A 26,709-nucleotide genomic window follows, 5' to 3' on the forward strand; every position below is an offset into this window, starting at 1 on the left:
TTCATTGCCTCTTCGAGGGAAGAGTGGAAGAGAAAGTAAGAGAAGCCCCCTGCGCTGCTGTAGGTTCAAGTGCGGACGTGACGTGCCAGCGAACTTGACCGTCCAGAGGTAGATGATGGACATGGACCTACAAAACACTCGCAGGAGGAGGATTCGAGGAAGTCTGAGTGGGAGGGGGGTGAGAGTGATAAAAACCAATGATGGGTTGCATGTGAACCACAGACCCAAGCAGCCAATGGGCTGACAAAGAGAGAGAGAGAGAGAGAGAGAGAGAGAGAGAGAGAGAGAGAGACGGCGAGAATCTACGACTCATTGGGACTTCCTCAAATTACAAAATTTGAGCGCAACACTGAAGAAATATTATAAAATATGATCATAACATAGTCAAATATATAATATGTTTTTAGTGGAAACTAGAGAAAGGAGTGGACTTTTTAGGTTACGTTTTACGCAAACTATAATGGGAAAAGTATTTCTTTCATAATCAATTTTTTGTGTCAAACCAAATGAAAGCTTAAAAGTTCTTCTAAACGAAAGCGGCTGTGAGGTGCAAATTTTGCTGTGCACAATTGCGCTCTCTAGTGTTTAATGACTTAAAGATTGATCATTTAATTGTGTACTTATATACAGCACACTTCACTGTAATTGATACTTCAGTCTGATTGAAATCTTAGTAAAAAATTGAAATGAAAGAAAGGTGAAAACATTAATGTTTATTTGAATTAATCTCTAATTGCATAATAATGTATGTCAAATTTTAACATCTGAATATACATTCTTGAGGAACTATTAAAAATCAAAAGGGAAAAGGTAAAAATACATATGATATTTTAAAATATAAGTTTATAAAACGTTTAAATACCCAGGCATTCACTATTAGTTCTTACTGGAAAGCTTATTTTTTTACTATACCATAAAATTACCATTGTATTATAATAATGATCACTTTTTAATTTTGTTTTGATTTAGTTGTTTTTAGGTTACTGTAACGGAGAAGCGTATGTCTCAATGCACCGATGGTATTTAAAAAAAGTTAAATAAACAAATGTGCTGCTCATATTTCCCAGCAATTTTAAATTATTTTCTTATATCTGTTGCGACGAGCTATACATTAAAACAGCAACAACATAAGATAATCATTATCTGCTGACCACAAGTAGCGTCTTTCATTGTTTTCTTGACGCTGCAGCGCCATCGTGCGTCAAGAAACGGTACTGCACGTCAGACAGGGATGGGCAGAGAAGCAGTGCTCCGTTCTCCGAGAAGAACAGACGGATGTAATTTATGAAATAAATACACTGGGATTTACAGGGTAAGTCACGCCGTATATTTGTACACATTGATCTTACTACGGATGACCATACAGGTTATTAATTGTAAGGGCAGAGACTGAGTAATTACCCATCATATGAACCCTAAACACGGGAGTGATCGGCCTTTTATCTACTGGATGCCACGAACGCCGTCTGATGCGTAACAAAACAGTAGCATACTTATTTTACAAAATTTATAATTATACGTGAGTCTGTTTGTACATCACAGTCAAAGTGTCGTATTTGTGTATATAAATAGCCTCCGCACCTCACGTTTATCGATTACGCTATATATAAGATTCCGGTAATAAAACATGCGATGGGTGTATAGTGACCGGGATGTCTGCTAGAATAAACATTAGACCTGTTATTACTGGTGCACAACGCATAACAAGGCCATTTATTGAAGGTAGCGGTGGAGACAGATGCTTAAACAAGAGCGCATCTCTCATGATGCTTGTGAATGATGATGCACATATGCATATAAAGCCATTTTCTCATCGGATTTAAAGGGATAGTTCACCCAAAAATGAAAGTTCTGTTATTATTTGCTCACCTTCGAGACGTTCCAAATCTGTATAAATATTTTTTTGTAATGAACACAGAGAAAGGTATTAGGAAGAATGCTTATAACCAAACAGAGCTTGCTCCCCATTAAAATATCCTATGGAAGTCAATGGGGGCAAGATCGGTTTGGTTATAAGCATTCTTCCAAATATCTTTCTCTATGTGTTCATCAGAACAAAGAAATGTATACAGATTTTGAACAACTCGAGGTGAGTAAATGATGACGGAATCAATTTTTTTTTGGGTGAACTATCCCTTAAATACACTACAGTGAATCACATACAGTTGAAAGAAAAAGTATGTGAACCCTTTGGGCTTACTTGGATTTCTTCATAAATTGGTCATAAAATGTGTTCTGATCTTCATCTAAGTCACGACAATAGAGAAACACAGTCTGCTTAAACTAATACCGCACAAACATTATACGTTTTCATGTTTTTATTGAACACAACATGTAAACATTCATAGTGCAGGGTGGAAAAAGTATGTGAAACCCTAGGCTAATGACTTCTCCAAGAGCTAATTGGAGCCAGGAGTCAGCCAACCTGGGGTCCAATCAATGTGATGAGATTGGATGTGTTGATTAAAGCTGGCCTGTCCAATAAAAAACACACACCAGTTTTGAGTTTGCTGTTCTGAAGAAGCGTTGTCTGATGTGAACCAGGCCTCGCACAAAAGAGCTCTCAGAAGACCTACGATCAAGAATTGTTGACTTACATAAAGCTGGAAAGGGCTACAAAAGTATATCTAAAAGCCTTGATGTCCATGTGTCCACGGTAAGACAGATTGTCTACAAATGGAGAAAGTTCAGCACTGTTGCTACACTCCCTAGGCGTGGTCGTCCTGTAAAGATGACTGCAAGAGCACAGCGCAGAATGCTCAATGAGGTGAAGAAGAATCCTAGAGTGTCAGCTAAACACTTACAGAAATCTCTGGCACATGCTAACATTTTTGTTGACAAATCTACAATAACGGAAACATTAAACAAGAATGGACTTCATGGGAGGACACCACGGAGGAAGCCACTGCTGTCCAAAAAAAACATTGCAGCACGTTTGAAGTTTGCAAAAGAGCACCTGGATGTTCCACAGCACTACTGGCAAAACATTCTGTGGACAGATGAAACCAAAATTGAGTTGTTTGGAATGAACACACAACGCCATGTGTGGAGAACAAAAGGCACAGCACACCAACATCAAAACCTCATCCCAACTGTGAAATATGGTGGAGGGGGCATCATGGTTTTGGGCTGCTTTGCTGCCTCAGGCCCTGGACGGATTACTGTCATCGATGGAAAAATGAATTCCAAAGTTTATCAAGACATTTTGCAGGAAAACTTAAGACCATCTGTCCGCCAACTGAAGCTTAACAGAGGATGGACGATGCAACAGGACAACGACCCAAAGCATAGAAGTAAATCAACAACAGAATGGCTTCAACAGAAGAAAATACGCCTTCTGGAGTGGCCCAGAGTCCTGACCTCAACCCGATTGAGATGCTGTGGCATGACCTCAAGAGAGCGATTCACACCAGACATCCCAAGAATATTGCTGAACTGAAACACTTTTGTAAAGAGGAATGGTCCAAAATTTCTCCTGACCGTTGTGCAGGTCTGATCTGTAACTATAGGAAACGTTTGGTTGAGGTTATTGCTGCCAAAGGAGGGTCAACCAGTTATTAAACCCAAAGGTTCACATACTTTTTCCACCCTGCACTATGAATGTTTACATGTTGTGTTCAATAAAAACATGAAAACGTATAATGTTTGTGCAGTATTAGTTTAAGCAGACTGTGTTTCTCTATTGTTGTGACTTAGATGAAGATCAGAACACATTTTATGACCAATTTATGAAGAAATCCAAGTAAGGATACTTCACATACTTTTTTTTTCAACTGTAAAAACATGTCCGAGTCTCCTAAAAAGAAAAAAATATGTATTTATAGTTTAGGCCTACAACAAAAATGCTTTTTTTATAATTACGTTTTTATTTTCATAACAATCAAGCACATCTTTTCCCAGTTTACCACCGTCGTCTTTTATATGTGTTACTACGGCTGTATGTATTCGATTGTTGTTAATAGTCAATCATGTTTGAGATTCATTACTAGATTTTTCATCACTAACAGGGGTTGGAAGTTTTTTATGTTTGTAAAAATCTATTCTGATCTCTGAACAGAAGGACCTAAGTATCGGAGAAAAGAAGAGGATTGGTCAAGTCAAGATGAGTTTGACATCCTGGTTCTTAGTGGGTGGCGGGGGAACAAGGCATCGCCTTCCCCAGGAAATGATCTTCGTGGGACGGGATGACTGTGAGCTTATGCTACAGGTGATTCCATCACTGTTAAAGTACTCATGCACAGTCAAGAGCATACATCTGTCCCCAAGTCTACACTCAATGCTCCATGATGCCCTGGAACTATACAACTTATAACATTTCATCATCATTTCACATTTCATATCAATTTATCATACAACTAGTAAGATTTTTTTTTGTCTAAATTGTGCCATTAATAAACTTTAAGATCCAAAGAACAGAAGGTTCTTTAAGGAGAAAAAAGGTAAAAAAGAGATGGTTCTTTAAAGAACCGTTGAGTGAATGGTTCTTTGTGGGACCAAAAATGGTTCTTATATGACATTGCGGTGAAAAACCTTTAAAGCTCCTTGATTTTAAGAGTGTAAGAAGTCAAACACAGGTCTATACACATATACACACACACAAGTTATCTAGGGTACATGTTATTCCATAAGAGGCACAAAGATAAAAAAATGTGTTGCTGCAATAAATGTCTCATGAAATTACCTGTGCTTTGTTAACCCGCTCTGTTAAAGCATTTCCCACCTATAACAAAAACAGAATATTCCTTCACAAAATAAAAACATTCAGACCCTTGTTACATTGTAAGAGAAGACAAATAAATATTCTTAAACCTATTTAGGCAGCATAGAAATTTTACCTTGAAATAGTGCAGTAAGCTTGACCTCCACTCACTGACCAATTGCCTAAGAAGCACATTTTGTGTCCTATTTTTGGAAAGAGACATGCAGGTTTATTTTTTCAGAAAATTCCCTGGTTATGTCCACGGCCCACCTTCATCTAGACCCCATCAACAATTAATCCATCATGCACTATGTTATTAATGCTCACAATAACACGCCGTAACTCTCTTTATATTTACAGTCTCGCAGTGTAGACAAACAACATGCTGTCATTAATTATGAAGTATCGACAGATGAGCATAAAGTTAAAGACCTGGGCAGTCTGAACGGGGTAAGAAATGTCTACAACACATATTCTTTTAACCATAAAATGTTACATGAAGTGTCCACTGGTGTAATAAACAATAAGCTGACCTATTTTCTCCACTGCAGACATTTGTGAATGATGTTCGTATACAGGAACAGCAGTATATTACTTTGAAAATGGGTGACAAGCTGAGGTTTGGCTATGATATCCTTTCAGATGCAAAAAAAGTGTGCCAGTTCATTTCTATGCAATCAAAAAGTAACTTTCATTTTTGTTTAAAATAACAAATTACAGGCATTACATATACTGTGATATTTAGATCAGTTACTATATGCTAATAAAAGGCATGCAATCATTTGTTATACATATATTTGTTTACTCCTTAACCCAACCTACATACCAACCTATTTACAGTGGTGCGTGGAGAGCTACATGTTCCAGAGGAGGCGCTGAAGGTAATACAAGTGCGATCCTGTGTCAAAGTCAGAACAATTAATTCGATCAGTAATAATCATATCTGTATTTTTTTTACATATTTACCCGACAGCACGAAAAGTTCACCAGTCAGCTTCAGTTGATGCAGAAGCTTGAGCATTCACGAGAAGCCACCAAGAGTCCGGAATTTAAAGGAGCAGAGGGAGGAAAAGAAACCAAACCTTCTGAACCATCCCTGAATGCAGAAGAGAAACTGCCAAGTGGGTAGAGGACAGTTTGTGTTTACAAAATAACAAACAGACAGAATAAACACAATGTACATCTTTTAGCAGCAGACATAGCCATGCTCCAAAGAGGAACCCCATTGTATGGACAGCCATCTTGGTGGGGTGATGGTGATGCAGATGATGAGAACTCTGTAAAGCAGGGTACAAGAGTTCCTGACCAAAAACAAGCCAAGTGTGAAGCAGGTTAGATACTTATTACCCAATTATAATTAAAAAGTGTCCTTTAAAAGTAAACAATGAATGTCAATGCATAACATTAACTGTAAATGTTCAACCACACCTTAACTGAGGCACCTGTCAGAGCATAATAGAAAAAAAATGTATTCACTTACTAAAAATGACCTTGGAATTATCAAATGTAATGGCATTGACTCCAAACCATGTAGTTCTGAGAACATTTCTAGAACCACGTGTTTGCAGATAGCACTTGGTTTGATATTTTGAAGAAATTAAAACATTTTAAGTATGGGTTGGGTTTAAAGCCAAATGTATGTTCATAAACCCACAGGCCGTAAAGACAATGCATCAAAGCAGCAGATGGTTCCGGGAAACCCACCTCAGATTTTTGGACCCCAAGAGCCCAGCTACTTTGAGATCCCGAGTAAGGAGACTCCACCAGTGGATTGTGGCACTGAAGAAAACCTAATTAGCAACACAGAGGCAGCGGCATCAGCTTCCGCAATCCCACCATCAGAGGGCGGAGCACATGGACACGCCTCCTTTACTATCGAGTTTGACATGGGCACTTCAGGGAAAGGTAAAGACAAGGCTGCGAAGGGTTTCCAGGACAATCGGCAGCTTCCGAAAAGAGGGGCTGGGGAGGAGCTGTGTGCCTTGCAGGCGGCCATGGTGGCAGCGGAGGTGAAGGTGGCTGACTGGCTGGCGCAGAACGAGCTGCCACTGGCTCGCTCCGAATCCGTAGCGGAGGACGGAGACAGCGCGAAAAGTGACGTGCCGGTTCAGCTGAAAAGCCTAAGAGGTAGCATGAAGTATGAATAATATGTGCTGTTGGGTGGATTTGTGTAATGTTGCTTATAGAGACATGATGTAATGCCTTCTGGAAAACATTAGCTGTAATCACAAGTCAACAGTCATGTGCTTTGCCACGGTCTTCACTCACTCTCTCTCTCTCTCTCTCTCTCTCTCTCTCTCTCTCACTCAGGCAGTAAGCATGAAGATGGCACTCAGAGCGACTCAGAGAACGCCTTGGGAGAACAGCTCACCAGTCGAAGGGCGTTCCTGCAGGAGCGGTACAGAGGAAGGCAGGGTGTTCCGTGGACAGAAGGGCTTTTCTATGGGAGGGAAGATCTCCTCCAGCACAAACCATCTTCTGCAACTAGAAAGATGGCACCGGTAGGGGGCGAGGCTGGCAAAATAGCAAACAGTTCATCGCCGCAGAAAACCAAAATGGCCAGAGAGCAAAGCTCAGAGTCTCAGGAGACTTCTAACAGAGGACAGACAGATGACCAAAGCGACAGAGGGACTTACACCATTGAGCTTGAAAATGGCAATGCAGAAGAGGAAGAGGCCAGACGAATGATTGATAAGGTAGACGTGCAGTCATACAAAAATAACAAGTTTGCGTTAATGGTTAAATATGACATATAGATGGAACCAGCTGATGACATATAGTGTTGACCGTGTTCGGTTTTAGGTGTTTGGGGTTGAGGATAATCAAGCCCTGACACAACTGCGTTTCCCAAAGCATCAGCGAGAAAGAGGCACCATCTGTCCAAGATCCGGAGCCATGGAAACAACACAAGCTGGTTATGGTGGTGCAGAGGTATAATTTATCTCACTATTCTGAAGCCATTTAAGACGGTCAGCATCAGCATTTAATACAAAACTGTCAAAACTTTCATAAACAAAACAATTTTGATTTATTTATGTATTTGTCTGTATCTTTTTTATAGGTGTTACCAGACGACTTAGTTGTGGTTGGCGGTCCAAGGTGGATCTCACAGTGGGCTAGTCTAGCTGCAAGTCATATAAGGACAGATCCCGAAGGATCCGGGTCAGAACCTGTTACTTACGTAGATGACACATCAGGACACTCAGAACGTAAACGTAGGACCCTTCCACAGCTTCCTACAGAAGACTCTACGGGTCTAGTGGCACCTGAGGGCTCGAAAAGCCAATTCAGGCAGACGGTCTCTGCATCTGAGAAACAGGACCTAGAACCTCAAGAGAAAGCAGACCAGCTTAATAGAACATCCAAAAGTAGACGCAAAGTATTAGGAACAACTTTAGGTAGCACAGACGTCAATCGCTCTAAAGCGAGCAAGGAGGCTTCAACCAAAACTCATGAGCCGGGACGTAAAGCTGGTCAACAAGGAGCACAACCTAGGCAGACTGGAGCTGGTGAGAGAAAACAAGATGATGGTAAACAGAAAAAAGGTGTGGAGGACAGGGAAAAGACAGGGAAGCCGCTATTGAGACAGGAGAGCTTTACAGTCGAAAGACCAAGCGCTAATGTTCCTCTGGAGCTCATACCCTGCATTGATGGGCCTGGCACCAAAACGCAACCAAGAGAAATGGGAGTCATCGCTGAGGGAATCGACGTTGCCACCATGCTGAAAGACTCAGAGGCTGTTGCTTCGTTTTTAGAAACCACTTTATCAGACCTGGCAGATCCCCTCAGCTACTCCCTGGAGGGCTCAGTCTCACCTGAATCGGACATTGATACGACAAGCACTGTCAGCCAAGCTGGGGGAGAGGGTGGACGAAAGACAGCACAGAAGAAACGTTCATCTGGAGGTCAAGGCCGTGACACAAACAATAAGAACACCAGCACAACAGAAAAGAAAGGCAAAATGCAGCCCTCCGGCTCCAAGGCTTGGACCTCTCTCGACCTCACAGATGATGACTTGAGCTCCTCTCTCCCGCATGACACAGCATCTACCACGCGGACGCATGGCCGCGGTCAAAACATCAGCACTAGAGCAGAGCCCACAGGCAGTAAAACTAGAGGAGCAAAGACACCAGCAGCTCCTACACCGGCAACCTCTAAACCAACCACCCTTCCCCGGCCCAGACCCACAAGGGCTTCCCTCCTTCGCCGTGCACGACTGGGCGACGCTCCTGACACCGATCATACCGATGCTGACCGTATGTCTGTGGCATCTGAGGCATCTACGGCGAGTTCTGCATCGAGACCTTCAGCTGGCCGCAGGACACTCTCTCGGATTGAAGCCCTTGCGCAACCACGAAGGCCGAGAGTGTGTTCTCCTTCAGCTCGGAGTGATTCGGAGGCTACATCAGGCAGGGTAAGGAGCTTCACCCCACGTCCGGCTCCTGAGAGCGGACTGCGCCTGGGCCTCAGATCAACAGCAACCTCCTCTTCTGTGGTGGTCCCCAGAGCCAGGGCAAATAGTGCTTCCAAACTACCTGATAAATGTGCTGGTGCTCCCCATGTTCAAAGTACACCAGCAGGTGAGACCTTTGGGGAGAGATGGTTTAGGATTTCAGAAAAGCATTTCATCCAAAAATGAAAATTATGTCATGGCACTGCTTTACTTTTATGACTTAAACCAGACAAATTAGATAAACCATGTGTTACTGTACGTCTTCCTTGTAGCAGGTGGAAGGTGGCGCCGTGTACCTATTGAATATGCTTCTACCTCTGAAGATGAGTATGGCTCGAACCGTCACCCCAGTCAGAACAACCTACTACGTCCATTGGCTCCACGGGTGACTCAGCTTGGCGGTTCGGCCCCTGCAACACCCAGCCCGGGAGGTTTCTCTATGCTTCAACCCCAGTCTTGCAGAGAACAGGATGATTACATGAGAGACTGGACCGCTCACAGCGAAGAGATCGCCAGGTAACACCTGAGACCTGAAGTCCCATCAGCATCATCAACATAATCATAAAAAAATCGAATTATTGAATATGATTAAATAGATAACCTACTAAAATTAGAGACGCACCGATAATTCAGAGTGAACCGATGCGGAGACACATACAGATTATGAAGATTAAATGAATATTTCTTAACTTTCTGAATGTTATTAATTCATATAATGACTTTTAATATTGAACATCAAACTGGTGATGTTTCTTAACATTTTCTTTATACAGTAGCACAAATTCATTGTATTTTTCTGTCCTCTTTTAAATGACAGGATATATCTGCCCTTATCATCGTCTGTTCTCGAGCACTAGAGTGAAAAATTGCTTACGGACTGATACTGATTATTGGCCGATATATCGGTGCTTCTCTAACTAAAACAACAAGTGTTAATGTTTTAAAAAAATGTTTTCAGATAAATTCAACATGGCAATATACAGTACCATCACTTATATAGCTGGATTGCTTGTAGGTTTGCTTGAGGTTGCTGTATTACCCACAACAAACATCATATCTGTTACAATGTTGTCCGACGTCATTTCATGTTAACATTAGTTTTGTGCCATTTAAATATAAAAGGTTGTATATAAAGCACAAGGGCACAATGCATCATATGAAAGAAGGATGTGAACAAATGCTCTTTACCCATGCAGTAATCTATCTGCGTTGAGAGCATAAAAGCCATTTGAGCTCCCAGACACACAATATTAATAGGCTCAACCTCATAACATAACCACATATGATTTTCAATGCATCATTTTGATATACATGTCAAATAAGTTCAGGTCACTTTGTTCCTGACAGTGTGAACCTGGGTTTATACAGTTGACAGTCACAGAACTATCTGAACGTTTATCTTCAGCACATAAGCCCAAAATCTTTGTTTCAGAATCAGCCAAGACCTGGCAAAGGATCTGGCCATGTTGGCGCGCGAGATTCACGATGTTGCCGGTGAGATTGACTCCGTTAGTCCTTCCTCCGCTCCCCAAGCTTCAGTAAGAAAACAGCCTGACATTTACATCATTACCGCATCTATGGAGCAATTCATTTTTCTCTGCCTGAAAAGTCTAACAGGCTACAGCGTAGAGATTAATTTCCTATAACGAAGCCTGTTAAATAACATACTTAATCAAAAGCGTGCTGGACCTTACAGTTAACAGGAGTAATTTAATGCTGTTGTTTTGAGAATAGAGGATAACAGAACAGAAAGATACTGGCTCTTTAAGAATTTTAATATAGTTTAATATAGCCACTTTCTGTTACTAGATTGTTGCGAAGCCATTACTTGATTTCACAACAATGGTAACAATTATTCTTTAATTTTAATTTAACATTAACCTTTAAATTATGAGTAGCTGGCTACAGCTTCAAAGTAGAAGTGGCAGTCACATGTTAGTATATGGGCAAGGTTTCTTAAATTTTTTTTTTTTTAAATGTGCCTCTCTCAGGTTGATGACCGTGTCCTCGAGAACGTTCTTGGCAGTGCTCCAGAAATCAGTTGCAGAGGTGTAGAATTAAGACCTCGTGGGAATATCTGCAGTCAGGATCCAAGATCCATCCGCCGTCAAACCTGGAGCAGAGATGAGGTAAGATATCTTTAGTTTGGGGCGTCCTACAGACAATGTTTTCAAAGGCTAGAGATTAGTATGATCAGATAACACACTACCTCAAAAATACTGACTAGTAAAATAATTAATTTAGTAAAGCAAATTATTTTGTATTTGGGCAACTCCAGCGTTATGGACGTGACATAAAAATGATCAGAGAATGTATTTGTTACAAGTATATTGAACCATCTCGTGTATATTTTACTATAGCCTTGTTGATAGAGACAATACATCAAAAAAGTCAGTCTATAAAACATTTTCTACTTTAAAAAAGGCAAATAAACATGGGTTATGGATGTGACAAAAAAGGACACCGTTTTTGAGTGACGACACCTTTGTAGGATTTCTGTGAATTAAAATGCATGAACCTGAAGCAATAATACCCAATGCATGGAGAAAGGATGCCTCTTATAGATCATATAATAGTTACTTTGTTTTCATTTTAATGTGTTCATTTGCGAGGAATATGTACCGTTATGGATTTGACAAACCTGAAAAATGGCTTTCACCTGACCGGACTATAAAAGTTCATGCACTTAAAATAAAACAATTGCTATAATCTTAAGGAGAAAGCTCAAATTGGTATTTGAACCACAAAATTTTGATATATGTGCTTTAAGGATAGTAAAAGCTAAGGTTGACATTTTCACAGAATTGCCCATTTATAGCTGATACAGTTATGTATAAAACATATAATTTATATAGATATTAACAGTAGAAATAAGAATTTGACTGACATCTAACATTACCTTTAACATAATTTTAAATTTGAGCATTATATACAATATTTTAAACTGCGTGTGTTGTTTTCAATGTTTCATGTAATCTACTTTAAATTTGTGACATGAAACCACAAAACTATCATCATTTAACGTTACTCACCCTCATTAGCCTGCATGACTTCTAATTTGTAAAACATAATAAAAGTAATCAATGTGATCACTGTCCTATATTCCAAATATAATAAAAAATGTAAATCCTAAAAGTCTGCAATCAACACAAAATGTCGAGAGAAAACAAACAGAAAATTGAGTCTTGCTTCACTCACACTTCCTATCCGGACCACTTTCTCAACTCTGGCCCGCGAGGTCCATTTTCCTGCCGAGTTTAGCAAGAAATGTGACGTAAAACACCTGAACGAGCTAAACAGCATCTTTAAGAATAGATGCGTTCAAGTACCGCGAGAGCGATTCATGTGCATATTGCTTGCTACGCATTTGAATTGCTCTCGCGGTACTTTAATGCGATTATGCCAAACAATCTTCGCAACCCAACAATAAATTGAACGCGTCTGTTCCTGAAGTCACTGATGAGCCTCTTCAGGTGTTTTATCAGAATTGGGGCTAAACTCTGCAGGAAATTGTGTGTCGCGGGCCAGAGTTGAGAAACACTGCGCTAGACTGTCGTATCAAAAGATTTGTATGACATCACCAAACCTTTTATCGTTTTTCGAATCGCTCTCGCGGTACTTCGACGTCATCCGCCTGTTCGATCTTGCGGCGCCGTATCAAGTCGAACAAACCTAAACTGAACAGGTCACGTGATTTGAGCAAACGGGTAATGTTACGCTAAAATGGCCTTTTATAGTATAGAATATTGTTTGTCTTTTTCATTAATCTTGATCATTTTCATTATTTGAACGATTACAGTATTTATTTAATTGGGTTGGTTTCTTAAATAAATTCTACACATGATTCAAATATTATATAGATCTCAACATTTTACAGATAACATTAAGTGTAATAAGCCTACATCATATTTAAAACGACTGTAAAATTGTTTTGAAAATTTGAGTATTTGTTGCATATACAGAAGGTGACCAGAAGGTGTCGCCATTGTGTTTCTCCATCGCTGCTACTGTTGGAATTTTGGACTTTTATAGCCACTTTTGTTTAACCAGGGGGCACTGTATTTACTTTTGTCCGGCATGGGTTGCATTGTTCTCTGAACGGAAACTTTTAGACTAAAAGCATAACAAAAAGTGCCACCCTTTGCTTATTCTGCATCCACAGGGCGTGCTGGACAGTTTGTTGCTGGCATCGGTTTCACAGCTCTCAGCAAAAATCAGACAAGCTGTGGAAAAGACAGGCAACAAAATAAGGTACATTATATTATATTACATTATGTTAATAATGAAACTTAATTTTGCTCATTGCTTTATTTTTTGTGGAATTTGCTGCAGTTTGTGTGATTGACAGGCATTGCGATTAGTGCATGCCTTACTTTTTACAGTGCAACATGTTTACAGTCTTAGTTCTGGAAGGGCATTGGCAAATTTTGTTAGAGTTTGGCTCATTCCTGCAGGATTTTATTCAAGGACAAAAACCGAAAGTGGGAAGAGATTGAGAGAAAACTGCAGGCGGAGAATGTGGTGCCTCTCCTCACGACTTCCAACCAGGTTAGAAAGAAATGTTTGATTCTGCTCTTAGTGAACAACTTTCTCCTGAAATCAGTTTTCAGTGTAAGTTTAATGTTAAAAAACAAGTTTAAAAGGATTCTTAAAGGAATAGCCATGCCATCGCAGATGACTTTATTTTAAGATTTTTTTCTGATCTGAAGGCAAACTATCTGATCATCACTTAATAAAAGCAGCCTTATTAAAAGATAATATCACTTCTTTCTCTTCTATGGCTGTGAAGTTCTTCTTCTGCTTTTGGTAGATATTGGAGTTCATACATCACAGACCCTTCAACTGAACACCTTATTTTATTAGATTGAGTTTTTGACTCGTGGTGTGCCACCGCATAGATTAGGCCCGAGACGCAGCACCTCTGTTCAGTGACAGAGCTGTAAATCTAGCTCCGTACCTCATGCTGGCCTCACATGAACTCTGAGAACTTCTAAGAAAGTTGTTGAGCGGTGAATAAGCACACACGGCCCACTTGAGAGACGGGAGGTAAAGAAATGAACAGCCTTGTTCACATGAAACCCTCAAGATTACAGATTATAAAACATTCAGGTATGCTGATTTTAGCAAATGGAGACGTTGCACGGTAGACGTATAATGGTAAATGTTTTCATGTCGTACATTTTAACCAAACATACAAAATGCATGTTTCTTTCTTAAAGTTTGGTGCCACCTGACTGAAACTTTTGATCTGAAGGCATATGTCTGAATGTTCGAAGTTTGTTATGAGGATACAAATTGAATCATGCTAATTTATTCATTCCTTTGATTAGAAACAAACGTTTTATTACAAAAATCTTTTTGAAATGGACGACTTTGATCAGTTAATGAAGACAATCAGCCAAATACCAGCCCAAAATAGATAGGAACTTGAAAACTGTTTTAAAGCACCGCATCTGTGACACCTCAAGAATCTGCTTGATAAAATGCTAAGAGAACATGACAATTTAAGGCTTTCTAAAGATGCTAAAATATAGCATTATAATTTTTTAGTCACAGTATAGTTGCTAAAGTTACATTTTGTATTATTCTATCATTTTGATGAGTTTATTATATTGTAAAATGTGACGTCCAAAGAGTTCAAAAAATTTTCTAACGTGAAAAAAGAATGTTTTAGATTCCACTTAGACATAAAAGATTTACTTTACATCAAAGTTCTGTTCGCTTATGTCGGCAAAGAAAGCTTGTCTATATTATCTTCATCATTTAATCCCCCTCAGGAGATCTCCTCCATACTTCAGAACCTGAAGAGAGTGGAGCGACACTTGCTAGGTAAACAGAACCGAGGAGGTTTACTCTGTTTTTACTCCCTGCTATTGCTTTATCGTGTTTATTTGTCTTGATGTCACCTCACAAAACAGTATAGATGGATGTATAGAATGATTTAGATTAAGATCAATTACTCATTTCTTTGTTGACCTTTTCATCTCTAGTGATCGATGTCATGGTAGACCCTGATGGTACTTTGGATGCTCTGAGCAGTCTGGGTTTGACCAGCCCTCTGTTGGCTGAGAACAGAATTAGTCCTGGCACACAGGATCCATCCATCAGCCAGGCCGGGGAGGGATCTGCTTATTCAGAGGTCGCAGAACGAGATCTCGGCCCGCAGGAGAAGAGAAAAGAGCAGCACACTGCCAATCGAAACTAACCGTTTTGCACAGAGATCCTGCGCCGGATGAAAACGTCATCTGGACTATTATGTGAATATTGTGAGGTATGCTGTAAAACTTCCTCTATGACGCTGCATTCAAGAGTTTGCTTCGTAAATTATATATATATCCATGGACGTATTTTAAATAAAGAAATATTTTGAAATATCAAGCAACTATACTACCCTGTATCCAGAATAATCAAAAGAAATTGTGAGTGTCCGCAGCTATAATCGCCAGTACTGTACATGTGCACAGTAAGATGTTGAGCACACGGTCGATGAAAAGAAATGTGATGTGCGTTCATTCTCGGTTTTATCAAGTGTTGAGACAAATTTTTCATGACAGGTTCTACTTTAAAAACAGGGTCCAAAATAACACTTGCCAGACTGCCAGGTGCATGTAAAGATTGATTTTACCTCCCAGTTGGCTGATCATAATTGGTTAGACACTGAACACATGGTTCATATCAAACCACAGACTAAAAAATGTTTCTACCAACTTTTGCCTTAGTGGAAAATGTATGTTATGTTAATCTGATGTGTAAAAAATCCAGAATTGTGTTATATTCCATGAATTTAACCACCAAAGCTTAAAAACAATCGTGGACAAAAATTAAGAGACCGTTTTCTTAATTTTCTGTTTTTTTGACTGTACTTTTTACAGGTATGCGTTTAGGTAAAATTATAATTTTTGTTTCATTCTGTGAATTTCATTTATTTGTAGAAAATGAAAACTGGAGAAACGGGTCAAATGAACAGAAAAGATGTTCTGTATGTTTTCAGACCTGAAGACAACGTATTTCTACGAAACATTCAAAAATGTTTTTTATGTGATAACAATTCACAGTCTTGTGATGCTGTCAGTCTTTCACATTGCTGTTGGATGACTTTATGTCACTGAGGCATGATTTTGTTCAATTCAGCAGACACTGGACAGGAACGGCCACAACAGATCTAAAAATACTGATTTATGGAACATTTAAAACAGGTATCTTATTTTTCCAACAAAGATTAGTTTTAGCTGAAGTTTCCTCTCTGTCATTAATTCAAGTGCATGTAAGCAGCTGCCTTCCTCTGTGACAATTCTTCCGGCATCCTTCCTCCTCATCTGGTCTAATTGACCTCAATTTCTCATTTTATCCAATTTTGTAGTCTGAAGGCGTAAACTCTGGGATCAAGCCCCTCTAGCTAGGATAGCAATCCAAATTTCCATAACATCCATACTTTCGTAAAGACCGGCGAGGTTGTGAGTGACACAATTTCCTGTGATGTTATTAAAGGGACGTCATCCCATTTGGTGGCTATATTTGCAACACAGCTATTTATAGTTATACAAGAACAAGTCCTATCTACTTGAAGACTGAGGACAGATAAAGTAAAAATTAGCTGGCTCACAATAAATGTCCAAATTCGCTGTTTTTTAGGAAATGTAAAAAGCACTGCACTTTTTAAACGAAACCCAGTGACAAACATAAAGGGTGACTAATAATAATGTTGATATATTGCAAAAAAAATCCGAAAATATGGAGATCATAGGTTTCAGAAGGACAGAATTGATGTTTACCGCAAACCTTTAAAGGGACCGTTCACTCAAAAATGAAAATTCCGTCACCATTTACTCACCTTCAAGTTGTTCTAAAACTATATACAATTCTTTGTTCTGTTGAACACAAAATATGTGTTGAAGAATTTGGGAAACTAAACTGCTCCGGGCACCATTGACTACCAAAGGAGTTATTATCCTACTATGGAAGTCAATGGTGCCCCAGAACTGTTGGATACAAACAGTCTTCTAAATATTTATTTTGTTTTCAGCAGAACAAATTATAGACCCATTTGGAACAACTAGGCGGTGAGTAAATTTAAATTTTTGGGTGAAAGATTCCTTTAAATGTGATATCTACTGTTCGATAAATTGTTCTGAATTTTTTTTTTTTAAACTGGGGCTTTCAAATGAAAAAAGATTTTTTTTTTGCATAATACTGTTTGTGTCTGTGTTCTGTGCATATTCATTTTGTATTCATAAACATACATGTACTGTATATATATTAATGTATTTATATTTACCAATAATTAAAATTATGTATATAAACATTTATCGATTTTTATTCTTAAATATATACATTTATGTGTATCTTCTTATAAATACAAAATCAAGATGAACAGTACAGATACATTTATGAACTCTTTTTTTGGATGCAATTAGTCTTTGGTGTTATTAGAGAGGCTGCTTTTATCTCAATACCACTGTGGTATGTAATATCTATAATTATTTAAACAGAGTAACCTCATTGTCATAGGAACAAAAATACATCTTAGTAAAGATTTAGAAAAATGATCATGGCCAGTATAACCTTTTTATTGTACTAAATATATTACAGGTGTGGCATAATGTTCATTTTGGACTCTGTTTACGTGTCAATAAACCAGTTTTCAAATTTCACATAAAACGGCGACTGTTTTATGCAAGCCAATTTCTGACCAATTTTAAACTCGCTTATTTACACTTATACACAGAACTGTGTGTATAACCAAACCTTAAGATATTGAGGTTGACAAACCAGAAGTGAATATCTAAAATGATATGATCGCAGATGTTGTTGCTGCAGTAAATTTGTGATTTATGAGAATGTCAAGACAAGGCTAAACTGTGTAAGTCCACCCTTCATGAATGTCTCCTGTTTTGCATTCAAAACTTGAAACAGCCTAAAGTTGAAAAGTAAAATTTCTCATCTGAGCTCCATCATCTTGCATTACCTGATACTTTGATCTCCACAAACCTCTAATTCTCTAAACTTTGCAATATTTTACTAATGCCCTTCCATGTAATGTTCCTGTATGATTATAATCAATTAGGAACATACAAATGCTCTTTGTCATGTGATAGCCAATAAGAGGGTGTTGATTTATCAAAATGTCCCATTTATAAGGCTTGTTACATTACAAAGTGCCCATTACCGAGATCATTATCGAATAATGTAGATGTCGAAAACAATCTCATTTTGCGCATTCAGATCTGTTCTGAGTGCTGGCAATGGATTGGGATTGTTTGAAAAGGCTCATTTTGTGGAAAGCGTTGCTGCGGGGTATCAAATTAGACACCGTAGGTAGCATGGTAAATATTCAGACTCCGTCTGCCTCATACCAGTGGTGTTTACACATGAATGTTATACTAATACAGATTGAATAAAGAACTTTCATATCCCTGGACGCATGATGTCATCATTAATTTTCCCAGATTTATTATTTATATTAATAAACATGCATAATTAAGCACATACTTTTAAGCCTGGCACACCTCAATGGTTTACAAATTAGTCAAACCATAGCAATACAATCCAATATTTACTACTTGTATTTGTTAATGTTGTTTAGACAAGTTAACAACTGAATAACTCGCTTGCCTTCTTTATCGTGCCCTCAACTTCCTAGCCTTCACCCTCGAAAGCAGGCACACATAAACCTGCACGTACGCTTCACGCTCGCAAGACTGATTTGCTCCTGCTGCACTATGAAGACTATAAAATAAATTAAGTTTTGAATCCCAAGAGGTTTTAGTTCCGGTAATCTAGTCCTGAAATATGGCACTCCTTAATCCTCTCCATTGTTCTATACCGGCTCTGCTTTAACAGGAAGGCCTTGGGGCGAAATGAATTTGCGTTAACTGATCTGACAGCTTTTTATAACAAATTTAATACAAAACTTAGTTTCGTTTTATAATGATGATATAGAAATATCCCAAATATGTGCACAGTGCCAGGAAAATAAGAGTTCTCCGCAGTGTTTGATAAGAAGCATCAGGAGGCTTCCCGGAGGATTTGGGTGGCACCGGACAGCACATTTACATATTCTGTTCATTTGGTCGATGGCCAGTCACTGCTAAGGGTCAGGCCGTGTTAAGGAAGACGAGAGAGAGAATGATATAAAATGCTGAGTCAGTGGATTCATTCTGCTAACAGTCTGAGCGAGTGAATTAGTATTCATGGTGCAGAGCGGTGTGTAGGGAAGAGCACAGTCTGAAGAAATTAGTTAAACAGACGTATGTAGCTGAGACGGGGAATATAAAATAGACTCTGGTATGAACTTTGGTTATCTTAAATTCAGCAAGACTCTGTTTGCATTGTTAAAACATGTACGTGAACTTCGGTGTACAATTTATCAGTCCTGATACCAAATAAAATGTAATCTCGTATAGTTCACCTCGTAGAATTAACATGTTTTTATTGTATTGTGTTATGATCACCACAAAAATGAAAGTCATTCATGTCATGAGCAAATGTTTTTGGATTCTATTTAAAATGGTATGTTTTAGGCAATATTAGATTATTAGATCGCCCCTTATGAACATTTACCATGTTTTTATTATAGTAAAAGTATGTGCTGTGTAATTTGGCAGATTGAATTATACTGTTTGTATTATTATAGCTTTTTGTTTATTTTAGTTATCAATAGTTAGTAGGGAGGTAACTGGTTAATTTTAACCAATTTTCCATTTTTTATTGATATTGATCTTTAATGTTCTATTAAATTTTTCTATTTTCTAAGGGATAGTTTACACAAAAACAAACATTCTGGCATTATTTTTTCATCCTTGTGTTGTTCAAGACCTGTGTGAGTTTCTTTCTTCTGTGAAACACAAAAAATATATTTTTTAGAAGTGTGTTTATTTGTCCATACAATGTACGTAAATGGTGGCCAGTAATGACTGCTGAGCGACATTCTTCAAAATATCTTCTTTCGGGTTCTGCCGAGAAAAAAGTCAATCAGGTTGGTAATGACATGAGGGTGATGAAATGATCGATAAATGTTCATTTTTGTAAACTATCCCTTTAAAGCTACTCAATAAAAAGCAACCCAGACATCTTGGTTACTATTCTGTTTAGATTGACTGATCTCTAGTTAATAAAAATGTTGCTTGACATTCGTCCCCTAAATATATCACGAGTCCCATCAAAATTGTGCTGACATTTTGCGTATTTCTAAGATCATAATAGATTGATATGCTTCGCAGATCACTGAGGAGAAATGAGGTGCTAAGCAAAAGAGAAAATATAAAGCAATAAAACAAGAACACAAGCGCTTCCTCCAGTGTAAAGTTTTATTACAAAATCATTGCATCTCATTATCCGATAATATGGATGCATATTTGTTTTTGAATGAGTGTGCAGGCAAAGGGCGCTGAGCGTCTGGGTTGCGTCAAATGAATACTTCATTGAATTTCCCTGCAGCGGGACTTAATATGCACTAATGGGTGTGAGAGTGTGCCTGGAGACTTTGGCAGTCATGCATCAGAGGTTCGCACACAAACACACACACAGGTGCACATCTTAGGGTGTTTGCACCCACCGTCCCACACTTCTCTTAGGCAGCGTGCCCACTCAGAATTTTCCTGTCCCTCCCACCAAGCAGGGAGACCCCTTTCAGCCAATGTGTAGAAATCCAAACAAGTCTCCCTGAGACACACGGCACATTCTAGCACAGACTCCTGCAGAGCTCAGACTGGCTTGTCGTTTCTCCCCAGGGTCAACTTCTCTGTCTGGATCTGAACTGTATGGACAGATACAATGAGGCGGATGGGCGTACACCCAGAATGTTCCTTGGAGATCAAGGGCGAGAAGCATTTTGATAGTTGGGAAAATGCAGGATAAGAGATTTGTATCTGAGAGTCGGGGGCTAAGGGTTCAGCCCGAAATGGGTGTCTTCTCCTCTCCACACACCCGGACGGGTAACACCATCATCAGCACCGTCAAACAGCAGGATTACTCCGCCATGATCTGGCTGAAAAGAAGAGATCAAATGGAACGGGTAAGCCTGAGCGCAGATATTGACAGTAACTGCTGTCTGTTGCCCTTTTCCCCTCAGCAGAGACGACATCCACCTGTAACACTAAATGCACAACACACACACGCTCCTGAACGTTCAGTTGTCTAGATTGGGGTATGAATTGCACGTCGTTCATTGTCAGTCATGAGCGAATGTTTTAGTTAATATTTAAGATGACATGTTTGAGGCAATATTACATTTATTTTTGAAGAAACATGTCGCAGAAGTAATTGAGTCAGATGTTCAAGCTGCGATGATGCATCTTGTTACATCAATGTCAGCACAGATTTATAATGAAGTCTGTTGCTCAGAAATCAATATCATTAAACTCCCTGAAAGCTTCTTGTTAGGTCATGTTTAACATTTATGCATTTAGCATATGCTTTTATTCAATGTGACTTACAGCGCGGTATGAAGTATAATTTTTCAGACTAAAAGTTTGAGCTGTCTTAAATGAAAATTACTTTTCTTGACATATCTTAAAATTTGGGAATATTTAATTCATATTTGCATATTAATTAATATTAATACGTTAGGTTATATATTTCTAAAGCATCTTTATAAAAGCACCCGAAATATCCTACAGAGATATAGTCCTGGCATAAAGTGATAGGTCACCCAAAAATGAAAATTCTGTCATCATTTACTTGCTCAGTTGTTCCAAAACTGCATAAATTACTTTGATCTGCTGAACGCAAAGGATGATATTTTGAATAATGTTAGCAATTTTCAGTTCTGGGACATACTATAGAAGGAAAAATTTAAATGGTATACTCAAATGTGCCCCAGAACCGTTTCACTTAGTTAAATTCTTCAAAATATCAAATTTTGTGTTCAACAGAACAAAATGATACAATGTTTTACATATGATGGTGAATGGTGTCCCAGAACAAAAAATAACTTGCATTGTTCCAAATATCTTTCTTTGTGTTCAACCGAACAAAGAAATGTATACAGGTTTGAAACAACTTGACAGTGCATAAACGGAGACAGCATTTACATTTTTTGGGTGAACTGTTCCTTTAAGTCTGTGAATCTGTAAATTCTGCTTCACTAGCAACACAAAATAGCTTATATGATAGATTTTTAAATAAAGTACTCAAATTGATATAAATATTATGATAAAAACTGAAATGAATGATTCTGTTGACACTACGTTTTATTATTTTGCACAAAAATTGTTACCCAAAACTTTCATTTCTATCTTTGACATGGCTTAATCAGTTTATCCCAAAGATATAAAGGTTATATTTTCACAGAATATAGTCTACATTATCTAGCATGCATTTTAGATGGGAAACATGAAATCACAAAAAATAGCTGTATTGTCACAGATAGGGATAAATTAGGATAATAAAATATTTGAATACAGACAAAGTCAAATGTCTAGAGATGCACCGATACCACCGATATGATAACCAGTTATTCCAAATAATATCTGCTGATAAATTAATATTTCTTAAATTTCTGAATGCTATTAATTCATATGACTATTAACATTGAACATTAAACTGGTAATGTTTCTTATCATTTACCATACACAGAGCACAAATTCATTGCCTTTTTCTGTCCTCTTTTGATTGACAGGATATATCGGGCCTGATCATCGGCTATTTTTAAAACATCCGGCGATAGCATGATAAATTGCTTTTATTGCCCGATACCGATTAGCACAATATTGTGGAAATATTTCATTACAATAGCATATTCTTGTTCAACCAAGCTAGACTTTTAGTCAAGCAACATTTCTACGGAACCCCAGCAGGATTTTTCTTTGATTGTGTAATATCGCTATTAGCAGTATTTCAGCGTTTGATTTTCTGAAAATTAGACTTTTATTGATTGAAATTCAAAGCTTCACCAAACATGAACTTTGCAACACAAATAAAAACCAATACCTCTTTCCCTATTTGTGTAGCCCAAAATATGAATCCCATTCAATAAAAAAAAAATATGATGATATTATATATCCATTGTAAAGGACTTGAACAAATGTTACATTAGAGAATGAGATAATGTAATAACAATAATGCAAAATGCAAAAGCATTGTGATCTATGCGTACAATGCATTTCAACCGTCCCGCGAGCTTTACACGAATGTTCAATTTACTGTTGAAAGCCCAACGTGTCATCATCCATACTTAAAGAATGCATGAAGCAGGGATTTCTTCATCCCTGTGCACTGTGTACTGTAGCATGCAGTCACATTTGTCTCGCTGGCTCTTTCTCTCTTAGTGAAACGAGCCACATGGGAGTTAGATAGAGGAAAGTGTGCTCTGCTCTGCTCTCGCCCATAAGAATTGATTATTTTCCTCTCTCTGACACTCTCCCTGTGTTTCTTTGATAAAAATATAAATCTCGCTGCCTAAACCTTGGAGCCTTTTCCCAATTACAAAAGCAGACCTCTATACCTGAGAATATAGTTGGCATAGTGGTTTAAAGAAGCATTTGATCAAAGCCAATGTTTCTTTCTTTCTTCCCTTTTAACTTGAGTCCTGCTGTTTAAATGAGATCTGTTTAACCGTGGGGCTTAAATCTTTTATCACACGAGATGCTGGTGGGTGTTTAAGGTATCTGGCTGAGAGAGACTCATCCTTAGATAGTCTGATCACACACATCTATTGTTAGGCCGTTATCAACCCTGAGTAAACATAATCTTGGGTTATCTTCTGCTATACTTGACCTGTTTAGCAAAATCTTGTGAAATACAAAAGCAAATACTTAAATTGATTCATACTCATTAAGCTCAAAGTTAAAAGTTCTTAACACGTCTCACGCAAACGTGTGCTTTTATGCAATTATGCAGCATTTATTTTCATAATCATGTATTACTGTAAATACATGTTTAGGTCTCTGCATTCTATTGTAATTCTTGCTTTATTAAAATTCTGTTGTAAAAAGGACTGATATAGTCATCTACATGTCATTCCAAACCTGCATCATTTGTTGCAGAACACAAAACGAGATATTTTGAAGAGTTTTGGTAACCAAACAACATTGGTCCCCATTTACTTCCACTGTGAGACATTTCTCAAAATATCTTGTTTTGTGATCCACAGAAAAAAAATCACATACAAGTTTCTAATAACCTGAGGGTGAATACGTTTTGACGGAATTGTATTTTTGGGAGAACTGTCACTTAAACAAAAAGCAATTTGGTAGAACATGTGGTTCTGTTTAATATTTTATTGTAGTCAGCGTTACCTGGTGTGCTTTCTTCAAGAACATATAGAGGTGAATTATTAGATTAATGTGGTGATTTAATTTTATGCTGTCATCAGTTAAGTTGTACATAGATCAATTTAGCTGTTATTAAGATCAATAAAGACAGAAGATAATTATGTCTGAGTTCAAGGACAGTAGAGCTCTGAGTAAAGCTTTAACGTTTATAATGAAATTTGATAATTTTATAAAATGGAGTCAATATTAATATGATATGACTCAAAGGTTCATTTTTTTATTAATGATATTAGTCTAATATAAAAATGAATTGTAGTTAAACATTAGCTTAGTTCTAAAATGATTACAGTTGACAAGCAACATAGCAATTTGATGCCATATTAACTGTAAAAGATGCTTGTTAAAGGGACAGTTCACCCAAATATGAAGATTCTTTCATCATTAGCTCACCCTCACGTTGTTTCAAAACTTTATAAATTTCGTTGTTCTGCTGAACACAAAGGAAGATATTTAGAAGAATGCTAGTAGTCGCTGGTAGTCAAAGGTGCCCTAGAACGGTTTCCTTTCTTAAATTCTTCAAAATATCTAATTTTATGTTCAACAGAACCAAGAAAAATCTATAGCAGTCAATGATGTGAAATGAAGTTGTGATATGGTGATTTTGTAACGTCAAACGTAACAGCATATAAATCAATGTACTGTTCAGCTCTAACTGGGCCTCCTCCGATCAGATTTTAGTCAATATTATGTCTTCTTTTTGGTGGTAATTACAGTTAGTCCGTTCCACCTTGACACTAGTGATTCCAATATTTCCTTTCCACAAATCTTTGAATCTAATTTCATGATCCAGTAAGAAAGATTGTATTCAAAACACTGCAAGGCATTTTCAGGCTTAGAAGATGGAACTAATATAAATCCCTCAAGAATGTTCCAGCCTTTAATACTTTCTTCATCAATTTTTCATTCTTTCTAATAATGTGTTTTCAATACCAGTACAGTCCTTGTGTGAGTCACTGGTGTGAAAACCCGCCCATTTATATCAATTCCTGATCTTCCCGTGTAACCCGCTGCCCCATTTCTGCCCTTTCATCAAAGTCAGCCTGACTGTGTGATCTTTCCAGGAGTTTAAGGTGTGATATCCTGCAGACAGGGGCATGACCCACACTGAACACTCGTGTGTGATTGACGCCCACACACAAACACTGACCTTAAACCGCACACGGGTACACGCTCGCACACAGCGGGTGGCGATGAGTCAGGAACGTGAAACGGGCTTCCTTCAGACACTTGTGAAAATCCAAGCCGATCTTTATATGAATTAATAACCCACGGAAGAGTGTCGTTGTGGGTTTCTGTGTGGTGTGCGATCTTATTTCACAGTGGACATCGAAGGCAGACGCTGGAGCAGGTAGAGGGTTCCTAATGAGTCTTACGGGAGCCAAACGGTCCCTTAATGATGTGGTGGAGATGTTGCTGTCGAATCGGATGATGTGGCTGTTGAGGTCCTGTGATGGATGATTTTTATAAGGACGCTTAGAATGCTAACCGCCTGAATTTTGGCAGTCGCTTTTACTGGGAAAGACAGATTTAGCCATTGTAAAGTCTAATTATGGTTACTGGTTACCATAATCTAATTGTCTCAACGGTGAAACGTTGTCAGTTTCATGTCCTCAAGGAACACATCGAGTCCAATGCATGACCTTGATTTAGATAAACTTCAGGTGAACTCTCTAATTATTAAGAGTTTGTGTTTATTTAAATGGCAAATAAAGTCATAGAGTAAATTTCACACATTTTTATGTGAAACATATATGAGCTATAAAGGGAAAATGACATTTTGTTATTATGACTGAAAATACTTTCATTATTTTCTCACGCACTTCCATTTCAAACCTGTATAGGTTTCTTTCTTCTGTAGAACACAAAATAGGATATTTTGAAAAATGCAAACAACATTGGCCCCCATTGACTTCCATTGTATGATCACAAAACGACTCGGACATTTTTCTAAATATCTTAATTTGTGGTACACAGAAGGAAGAGTCATGTACAGGCTTTTAATGACATGAGGCTGAATCATTTTTTGGCTAAACTGTCCCTTTGAAAGTTTTAAAAAGAGTGCATTTGCAATTTTGTAATTCTTAAACTTTCAGAAATCATTCTTCACAACAATCATATATAATTTGACTTTGTACTAGAAGGGTTCAGTAAACTAGTGTCCACTGCTAAATTCCAAAATATCTGAACTTGGAAACTATTTGAGAAACGAAGATTGGTTTTGTGTTAGCAGTTTTTCAGCACTTATAAATGCCAAGGCCCAAAATAAGTTTTGCTTCTGGCTGTAA

The 26,709-nt window shown here is 38.1% G+C and overlaps 2 protein-coding genes across 2 annotated transcripts in view; both read left to right on the top strand.

Annotated features, from left to right (window-relative positions):
• The first annotated feature begins 1 nt into the window (after window position 1).
• On the top strand, window positions 2–15,357 carry cep170ab (centrosomal protein 170Ab). Its single transcript, XM_056749818.1, has 18 exons — window positions 2–1,312; window positions 4,058–4,207; window positions 5,060–5,149; window positions 5,251–5,329; window positions 5,522–5,580; window positions 5,673–5,820; window positions 5,893–6,030; window positions 6,356–6,826; window positions 7,010–7,395; window positions 7,502–7,630; window positions 7,761–9,279; window positions 9,425–9,668; window positions 10,585–10,690; window positions 11,144–11,281; window positions 13,315–13,403; window positions 13,607–13,700; window positions 14,930–14,981; window positions 15,143–15,357. The coding sequence occupies exons 2-18, from the start codon at window positions 4,103–4,105 to the stop codon at window positions 15,355–15,357; spliced, it is 4,062 nt and encodes a 1,353-aa protein (XP_056605796.1). The 5' UTR covers window positions 2–1,312; window positions 4,058–4,102.
• pld5 (phospholipase D family, member 5) overlaps window positions 15,284–26,709 on the top strand; it is a 25,757-nt gene continuing 14,331 nt past the window's right edge. The window contains exons 1-2 of the mRNA XM_056749820.1: window positions 15,284–15,423; window positions 20,882–21,165. Coding sequence (XP_056605798.1) covers window positions 20,998–21,165 — 168 coding nt within the window. The 5' untranslated portion in view covers window positions 15,284–15,423; window positions 20,882–20,997. The remainder of the gene's footprint in view (window positions 15,424–20,881; window positions 21,166–26,709) is intronic.

The sequence above is a fragment of the Triplophysa dalaica genome, chromosome 6 (genome assembly GCF_015846415.1).
Source record: "Triplophysa dalaica isolate WHDGS20190420 chromosome 6, ASM1584641v1, whole genome shotgun sequence".
In the NCBI taxonomy this organism is placed as follows: Eukaryota; Metazoa; Chordata; class Actinopteri; order Cypriniformes; family Nemacheilidae; genus Triplophysa; species Triplophysa dalaica.